The sequence below is a fragment of the Chaetodon auriga genome, chromosome 19, assembly GCF_051107435.1.
Source record: "Chaetodon auriga isolate fChaAug3 chromosome 19, fChaAug3.hap1, whole genome shotgun sequence".
In the NCBI taxonomy this organism is placed as follows: domain Eukaryota; kingdom Metazoa; phylum Chordata; class Actinopteri; order Chaetodontiformes; family Chaetodontidae; genus Chaetodon; species Chaetodon auriga.
The window spans coordinates 20,645,219-20,654,652 of NC_135092.1; the positions used below are offsets into that span (position 1 = coordinate 20,645,219).

At 43.1% G+C, this 9,434-nt stretch overlaps 1 protein-coding gene across 3 annotated transcripts; it reads right to left on the reverse strand.

Moving 5' to 3' along the window:
• Positions 1-2,407: 2,407 nt before the first annotated feature.
• Positions 2,408-5,258, reverse strand: il1b (interleukin 1, beta). Of its 3 annotated transcripts, none has more exons than XM_076758530.1 (6): positions 5,140-5,258; positions 4,746-4,954; positions 4,182-4,371; positions 3,498-3,677; positions 2,970-3,106; positions 2,408-2,780 (listed from the first exon to the last, which is right to left on the reverse strand). In XM_076758530.1, the coding sequence occupies exons 2-6, from the start codon at positions 4,749-4,751 to the stop codon at positions 2,565-2,567; spliced, it is 729 nt and encodes a 242-aa protein (XP_076614645.1). In that variant the 5' UTR covers positions 4,752-4,954; positions 5,140-5,258; the 3' UTR covers positions 2,408-2,564. The 3 variants fall into 3 exon arrangements, with proteins under 3 accessions (XP_076614645.1, XP_076614643.1, XP_076614644.1); XM_076758528.1 differs by having other exon boundaries at positions 4,746-4,797; positions 5,140-5,231; XM_076758529.1 differs by lacking the exon at positions 5,140-5,258 and having other exon boundaries at positions 4,746-4,797; positions 4,871-4,924.
• Positions 5,259-9,434: the final 4,176 nt, after the last annotated feature.

Genomic DNA, 9,434 nt, shown 5'->3' on the forward strand with positions numbered 1-9,434 from the left:
GATTAGCATGTTTTTAATCTGATAATTTCACCAGATTATGTGACATCTAAAGCCTGCAGCTCATTGAGTAACCGTGCAAATGTTTACTATGATAAAATCTTAATCTTGGTCGTTTTAGTTCCTAACCCACTGGCTGTTTGACCTCGCAGAGCAACAAGCCTGACTGACGTTTATTTGGGCCACAGCAGCTCAATTCATATTCCAGCAGCAGTGTGATGACTGCAGACACTACTCAGGGCTGAGAAAGTCCACTAACTTCTCCAAATGCTAAAAAACAATAATTTGCTGTTTTTAGTTATAGATAATTCTTCTAAAGAGACGCCGATCATCCATCAATGATAAATAAAGACAGTTCACCAGTGGATGGCGCTAAATACAAGCGTGAACGGCCACCAAGACGCACTGTGATCCAATCACTCACAGCGCTTGTCGAGGTCACTGTGTGGCCACATATCTTTTGTAGTGTGAACGTTAATGTGTCCACGTGCGTCATCGATAAGCTCGTAACAGGAACACACCTCATCAGCGCAGGATGTGGTGGTTGTTTTGGTTAGAACGTTCAACAAGACTGGAGAAGAGAGCTGGTTTAGGTGGAGTACAAGGTCCTGCTTGGTGTTGTCCTGCTTTCTGCGAGTCATGAATGTCTTTGACGTGTCAATCTCGTACACGTATGTTAGTTCTTGACACAGTTTTGTTTTCTTAGCTAGCTCTTAGCCAGCGTGAAGCAAACATGGCAGCTCATAATAACTGCGTGGGGCCCTTGGACCCTCTAGCCAAAGTGACGTAGGCAGGAATGAAATCTGAACACAGGTGGTCAGCGGGACACCTTGGAGACAGCGTGATAGACACAGGTGTGAACGCCGATGTGTCTCCGCCGTCCACTTCTGATTGGATCACCCACGCTGATGCCAGGTGTGAACAGGGTCAATGTTACGTTTGTAACCTAGAAACTCTCAGAAAACCACAACTTACTAACAGGACGTCGATCCTTCCAATGGCCGGTGACAATAGTTCCACACTCTGCCGCCATAATGCTGTAATGGTCAGCTATTTGCAACAGCTGATCCTTTTTACAGCCGCGGATGCATCAACAATCCCAAACAAGGAAGCCATAATTACAAATTACCCTTACAGACAGTAACGTGCTCACTGCCATACACGCACTTCGAGCAAATGACAACCCTCGGAGAATTTCCCCCTGACTGCTTCTTCCTGCGGTTCTGTGGTGGCTGTACTATAAGCAGGAACGCGGCGGGTATGTCGAGCGAACTGCAAGCAGGCAGCCTCACGAGATCGCACGACTGTGGCCTGGAGATGGCCTAGATGTCTGAAAACAACCAACACAACAACAAAAATGACACACGCCGAAGGGGAAGCATCTGGCAGCCTAACGAGAAATCTCTGTAGAAATCAACACAGTGACACTTAGACGACCTTCTGAATGACACACGACAATCCGACGTCCGGTCCAACGCTTCCAGAGAACAACAACACATTTCCTCAAACCAGAGCAAAACCAGAGACCAAAACAGCAACAAAGCACGCAGCCAAAACCGCCTAATTAGCATGTGCAGTTAACACCGTGCACCGCTGCTACCTGAGGCACAAAACCGTTCACCAAAATAACCTGAATCAACCACAGCTGGTAAAGGAAGGACGCAAGAGGGAAAAACTGTTAATCCTTCATGTGTGACGCTCAACCACGACTGCAATGTGATAACCTGCTAATCGTTTTTAACATAAACTCAACTGAAAACAGCACAAAGTCAATAATGTTTCTCCTCATCAGATTTACTGGTTTCTGTAAATATCTGCTTAATGTGAATGTGACGCAGCAACATGTTTCACAGACTGAAAGATGTGGAACGCTCCAAAAACACCTGTTTGGAACATTCCACAGGTGAACAGGCTCATTGGTAACAGGTGAGAGGATCATGGTTGGGTATGAAAGAGCATCCTGGAAAGGCTCAGTCGATCACAGCGAGGATGGAGGGAGGTTCACCACTTTGTGAACACATGACTGGATGAAGGAGATGAACACACACTGGGATCAAGAGTACACAGCAAACAAAAAACATTTCATATAACAATGATTCTTAAGAATAATATTTATTTTGCAGAGCCAGGTGTATTTAGCCAAACAAACTTTTAAAGTTTTTACATTCACATGTTTCCTGTTGCAAAAAACTGAACAACAAACAAAAACACATTTGTAATAACAGACAAGAGACAAATACACTGAATTTCAGGAATAATTAGAATGAATATCATATCCAAAAATACATGGATATAAATAATAAAAAAGAATATCCTTTTACAGGTTTCTCTATCAAATAAGACAAGATTAGCATATTGTTTATGAATAAAAATGATATAAAGCAAAACTCTTTTTAGTGCGTTACACTGATATATTAGTTACCTCACTGTCACAGCATCATCACTGCAGGCTGAGGGACGACTGCAGACAATCACGCCATCTAGTGGTGAGGCAGAAGAGGTAAAATACAAAAAGAGCCCTCATCATAAACATGGAGGCACTCAATCTGAACACACAGCAGTATTTTTTAGTTTAGTTTGAAGCTGGTGAGACGTCTGTAGGTGTCGGCTTCACACATCTCCACAGGCTGGTTTTCACCCTCGTAAGAAGTGCTGATGAACCAGCCGCGGCACGTGACCGACTCAAAAGAGGTTTCAGAGAGTCCCGTGGTTCGCTTGAAGAAGAGGAAACGATCCATGTCTCCGTCTTTGCTGATCGTTTTCAAGTTGTCCTCACTGCACTCCTGCCACGAGACACAAGAAGAGAAATCCTTTAACGTACGGAAGCACTTTACTGCCAGAAAAGCAAAAAATAAAATAACCAAAAAAACATTTTTGAGATCAGATCAACAAAAAGTAAAAACGATGAGATTGAAGCCAAAACGTTGATTTATTAAATAATGACGCTGTAAAAAGCCATAAAAAGGATGTACCTCCAGATTCAGCACCGCTCTGCCGTCTTTCATAGAGCAGGAAAGGTGGAGGTTGCTGCTGGAGATGGACAGAACGACGGTCTGACCTCCACCAGCGGAGGAGCAGGGAGTGATGTACCTCGACAGCTTGAAGCTCACTGAGGTGCAGACAGAAAAGATCTCATTTAAAGACACTGCAGTGTTGTTCAGCAGGACGTTTGTTTCAGTCCAAACTGTAGAAGAAGTCCTGCATTCAAATCTTAAAACTACAGAAGTACTATCAGCAACTTGCACTTAAAGTATTAGTAGTAAAACTATTCATTGTGCAGTAAAATGTACCCCACCAGAGGGTCACCACATAAATCTGAGAGGTCGTCAGATGGTTGATGGGAAAGAAGAAAAAGTGCTGATACATTAAATACAATAATAGAACACAATGTCTTTAGCGTATCGTAGATCTTTTCATGGAAAATCTTAAAATATGCCATAAAGTACAACATCATAGTGCAGTACTTGAGTAAATACTTCTTGGACTGGTGGTCCTCGTACCTTTGCGTTCACAATGTCCTCCTTGCAGAGTGATGGCCTGCAGATTTAAGGCTCCTGATTCGTGGACGATGTCTTTCTGTGACGAGTCGCACAGCGTGCACAGCCTCACGCTGTTCACACGCTGGAATTTACCTTGCGTCACCGCCGTGGAGACGTTCTCCGACGTCTTGACAATCGTTTCTGTGGAGAGATGGAGGCCGATGTCTTTCAGAGAGAAGACGTGACGTGACGTCGAGGCTAGCTTCTGTTGTAGCCTTTGTGATTTTAAGTTAAACGATTTCCTGTCCAATCAGAATTCAGAGGCGTGGCAGAGCGGGCGCTTGTGTCATGGTAACTTGGTTTCTTCCGCTCTCTTCTGAATTCGTTTTTCCGGCTCTGCATAGAAACTCATACAGCGTTCAGTCGTCTCCTGCTGCCCCTCTTGACTCATCCATGTACTCTTCTTTTTAGCCGTGACATTCAGCCCGGGAGCGTCTGTGGTCATTGTTTTTTAATGATCTGTCCATTTGAACTGAGCCACACGCGTTGAGAAAGACTCTATTCTTAGCCGTTAATGTAGTTACAAATGTCAGTGGGCTTTTGATGAGGCTATTATTTCTTTAGGAAGTTCTAATCTCACGTCGGCTTTGTTACACAATAAAAGGAACTTGTGAAACACTGATGTGAAACCGTGTTTTTACCCACCGTCCACTACGCTGTCCATGATCACGCTGCACAGCTCACCCTTGCTCAGCTCCCTGCTGCTGCTCGTGAGGGGCCTTTTCATCCTGCTCACGGCCAGCATCAGGTAGGCGACACGCTGCATGGTCTTTGGGTTGTGGGAAACCACCAGGTCCAGCCCGTCATCGAGTCTGAAGACCTCATCCTGAACCTCCTGCAGAGAGAAGAGAAACTATGCATCTCGTCCTCCGGCAGGTGCTTCCTCTTAGCTGAGTCACACAAAGTCAAAGCAGTGACATTTAAACAACCCGGTGAAAGTAAATCAGTAAATGCAAATCGCACTGCAGCTCAGGATACCGGGCACTCACATGCATGTAGAACCTCACACACACAACATTTTCAAACACGTATTATTATTATATATTCTTGTATTCATACATACACGTGTCCTGTATACATGTATTCTTTCTGATGCTCACTTAAGACATCTGAAAGTGGCAGTGCATGAAAGTGAAAATGCGAATCTCTATAATGAACATGAAGTGAATTATGGCCTGAACGGCGTTCCGTAAACACCAATCATCTTACCTTCATGTTAAAGCAGCGGGATTCAAATCCTCCGTCGTCTAGTTCAGTTGAGCTGAAACACAGAGCAGGCGAATATAAAATATGCCTTTCTAAATGCTCTTAATTAGAACTTTAATGACACGTACCTGTAACTAATCATTTTTACCAACCCAACTGCTAATTTTCACCGTTTTTTGTCCCGTTTTGTTCACCAGCACATGTACAGGATGCTGGAAGTCAGAAGTGAAACACATGTTCCACACAGGCTTCAACTCTTCCCTTTTTAGAGGCGGTCGCTTGGCATTTTGGGCTTTTTGCAAAATATTTTCAGAAACGAATCTCGATATTTTCAGTAGGTAGTGAAAAAAGCATTTAGTTAGATTTCCATCATGTAAAGTCACTTTCTTGAACTTACCCCTCCAGAGCTTGACGCAGATCGAAGTCGCACATTGTCTTGATGTAAACTGTTAAAGAATGATTAAATAGAAGAAGTTAAGTAATTTAAATGATTTCTTTTTTCACAGAAGCTTCCAGCTGATAGCCTCGTCCCACCTGCGTGCGCCTCAGTCTGAGCTATCTTATAGCAGCAGACTCTCAGCTTCCTTGTTGTGGCTTCACAAACGAACTTCCTCTGACATCAAAACCACATGAAGGTGCACGCCGGCTTCATCGAGCGAGAATAGAAAATATGAGACGCACTGCCCACTTGACACTTCTGGACAGTAAATACGAGACAGTCGGCAAAACCTGATGTGATGATTCCTTAAATCAGCTGGTTTCAGAATCAGAACCAGCTTTTTGGCCAAGTATGTGAAGAACTTTGCCTTTCGGTTGCTCTCAGTGTCGCACACAATAGAAATCCAGACAGAAATAGACATCCAGATGAAAACAAGGACAACAAAGCTGAACAAAAGTGACATATAACCCTTATATACATACAAACAGGGGGGAAATAGGTGTGTGTATATATATGAATATAAGAACGTTTCATTCATTTTTCTGTCACAGGAAACAATAACGTGACACTTTCCGGCCGACGGCAGTGGATTTTGTGGGCAGAGATGGTGACTGTCGCTAGCTGGCATAATCTAATGCTAACGCTGAAACTCTACACAAGGAGTTGGGGCGTGGGTGGAGCTGAGGTTGGCCACATTACGCCTGGTCGCTGAAACCTAGCAGCTACCTGTCACTCAGAGTGGCCATGTCCATAATTATGTATAACTTTAAGCCTTAATCTAATTTAAATGAGTGATATAAAGGTTCATGCAGTGTAGTTGTCATGAATGGTGAAATTATCTGTAGAGACCAAAACACTTGCTTGAACCAGGATGTTTATTTCTGCTGTAAATCGGGATATTGGAGGTCTATGGGGATGGACTCATTTGTAGATTTTGGCCCTTCAATTTTGGAGGTTTCTGCTTGGTTTGGCTGCATCCATGAGTTTTTAACTACTGAACTAGCAGTGGGTAAATGAGTTTGTAGAAAGATTCTTCCTTTTTTGCTGAAGTGTAGCTTCTGATTCACTGTTTGTGAATAGTTTTTTTTACGGCGTGACACCGGAGACGTGATTTTATGTGGTTTTGTTGTGCCTGCCAGTAACATGGACGTGTCTTCCCATAACATGAGCTCATTTGACCCAGAAAAATACTTCCTCCCACCCCTGGGCTCAAAGCACTGGCAGGTAGTTGATTATTGCAGGAAAAATGTTGTATTGTGTGTCCTATTATTGTATTGTGAATACTTACAATACAGTACTTGTTGCGGTACATTAGTTGTGAATGCTGGTGTAAAAAGACACACTAAACATGAGATAACCGATAACCTTATTACACATCCAACAGCAGTTTCTAACCACATATGTCAGATACAATCACCTCCAGAAGGTTTACTCATACAGATGAAGAAACAAGATGGGGGGATTCCCAAGTCTGGTCAAGCTGTGAGGATAAACCATTCGAGGGTTGACGTAATTAAGATTTTCATCAAAACACAGAGTTTCCATACGTTAACAGGAAAAACATTCATCCAATAAGCACCTGGTGAGACGGTGTTTAAAAGGACTGTAAAGCAAAAGAGCAGAAGAGGAAATACGAGAAATATTCACCACAGTATTTAATCAATTCAGCTTCTCTTCACACCTTTTGATGAAACAGCTACACAGTACTTCCTACTAGCATCACCGCGTGTTTCAGGTATATTTGCATTGAAAGTTGAAAGGTCTGGTGACCCAAATTACAATAAATACACTTCTGGTTTCATTGGCCGAAGCTCTGTAAAGTCTGCTTCCGACCCAAGAGCGTGGAAGTGAAGGGAATTTCCTGCTTTCAGAAATCCCGTCTGAACACGAGTCTCGGCTCTCTGAGGCTGAGCTAAATGCTAACGTAAGCATGCTAACACAGGCACAGCGGCAATGCTAACGTGTTGATGTTAAGCAGAAATAATACTTAGCATGTTCACGTATTAGTTTTGGGTGTTAGCATGCTAACTTTACTACTTAGAAGCAGTACTGTCACGATACCAACATTTTCACATGGATACCAAAACCACGTTTAGCATCACGATACCTGATACGGAGTGCTTTCATTTCTAATTCTCTGACTGAAAGTTCCTTCATTTTATGACGTAGCTGTGTCCCGAGTCCACTTTCTGGCTTTATATTAAAAAAAACATCTTCAACAGCCCAAAACTACAGACTGTTTGATTTTCATTTTGAGGGTATAAACCACCTGTCGGGTGTTTTGTTTATCTCTCTTCTTATTTCAATCACTTGCAAAAATGACAAATTACACACACACTTAAACTTATATATAAGAGTTAGCAGTCATACACACTTTGCAGGGTAATATTTCTAATATAAGGTTATGTTACAGCTTTAGTTCCTTGTCAGTTCTTCCCATTGTTAACATGCGCTCACACACTCTCATGCTCACCCTTCACCCCTGATTCCACTGACCTTCATTCTCCATGTGTTTTTGTACTTTTGTCATCATTAATCTCAGACTCTTTGATCATTCACAGCCTTTCGAGTCTTTCGGTTGTGATAAACGTGGCGTTCTTTGGAGATTAGCTTGTGTTGCGTTCAAGTACGTGCTGATTAGCTGGTCTGGGTGTGTTTGTGTGGCGATCCATCTTTGTGGATACTCCATCATGGTGGTTGTTTGATTGATGCAACAAAGAACAGCCGTTGACCGCTGCGGGTTTCTGGTGGTGGTTGCGGCTGTAAGGCTGACATTAAGGCTCTCAAAACTGCAGTTTTAGCTGATTTGCTCCTGCACAGACTTCACATTATTGTCATGGACAGACTTACTGGACGGATGGATGCCCTGTCCTCAGGTATGACTCTAGATGTTTGGGCTGTTTGTCCAGGCTGCTCTCGGGGTAAACGAGCTCCTGCTGAGGCCTGGAGAGGAGGTTAGCTGTCACTAACAGTGTGCCGCTCTTTTCCTGCAGGCACCTGTTCGCAGCTTTAGTTCCTCTTCAGTTCTTCCCTTTGCTTTGTTAGCATGCACCTCTCCTCTCTCATGCAAACCCCGCTCGACTGACTCCACCGATAACAAAGCTCGTTTTCTCAAATAAATCATTTTGGCCGTTCTCAGCTTCCGTAGCACAGTGAAAATCTTGAAGAAAGCGAGCAAGAGCTCAAAGTGCCTCTCATCAGTCACTGTTGTACAGTAATTAGACTTGCAAATGTTCATGTGTGTATATGAAATTTGTTTGTATGTATTAATTACTTTCACTGACACGTCTGTACAATACAATCCCAGCAAAAAGGCCGGAGAGGGCATCCGGAAACGCTCATGAAGCTCGACTCTTAACTGCTCAGACCTGAGTCCTGGTACATACTGCTTCAGGAAATAGCCATAGCCTCGCGCTCTGAGTCTGACATTGACCAAACCTCTCAGCTTCTCCCAACTTTTTGTTTTTTTATGTAAAATACCAAATTAACTGCCAGCGGTTATTATGACTGTGAAGAGCAGTTTGCTTTCAGCTGTCTTGGCTGCGACTGACTCCTTCGGGATTTATTGTTCATCGTGGCAAATCGTGCTATAGTCATTAAAATCCTAACTTTATGCTGGTGAACCAAATGAATTGATTGAGTTTCTGATGCCATTCTAATCTCTGATCATTTTTGGAGTGCAATTTGTTTTGCTGTGGTTGGAGGGGATTTTCAGTGGTTAGGTTTGTCGGTTTTGAAGAAGACTGATGATGCAACGTTTTGGGAAAATCCATGCCCTGGCCTACTAGTGGTGCCCCCACCTTCCTGTACTTTTCAATGACCACAAACATAATTTCACTTATGATGGTGTGAAAATACGACAGATATACACAGTGAGTAGAGTTCAGCTTGCTGGGTTTTTTTTTTTTTTATCAGTTTAGTTGATCTAGAAAGTTAAATTACAGGTTCAGATCTGTGACATTTAGGTCTGTGTAGTAGCAGGAAAAGAAGACCATTGTTTGATAGCAGAAAGAAAGCTGACAGATTAGGCAGCTGAGGTGAATGCTGCTGTGGCAGGAAGTGGTGCCGGTGGTCCGCAAAAAGGCAAACAGGGTGAAGATGTTGTTGAATTCACTTGAACTGTCAGACATGTGACAGTTTCACTCGCCTGCGGGTGGATGGAAAATCAAAACAGAGAAAGGAAAGGCGGAAAAGCTTCGCAGAGCTGAGAAAGTATTTCTGATAATTCCTCACCACAAGCGACCCACGTTCAC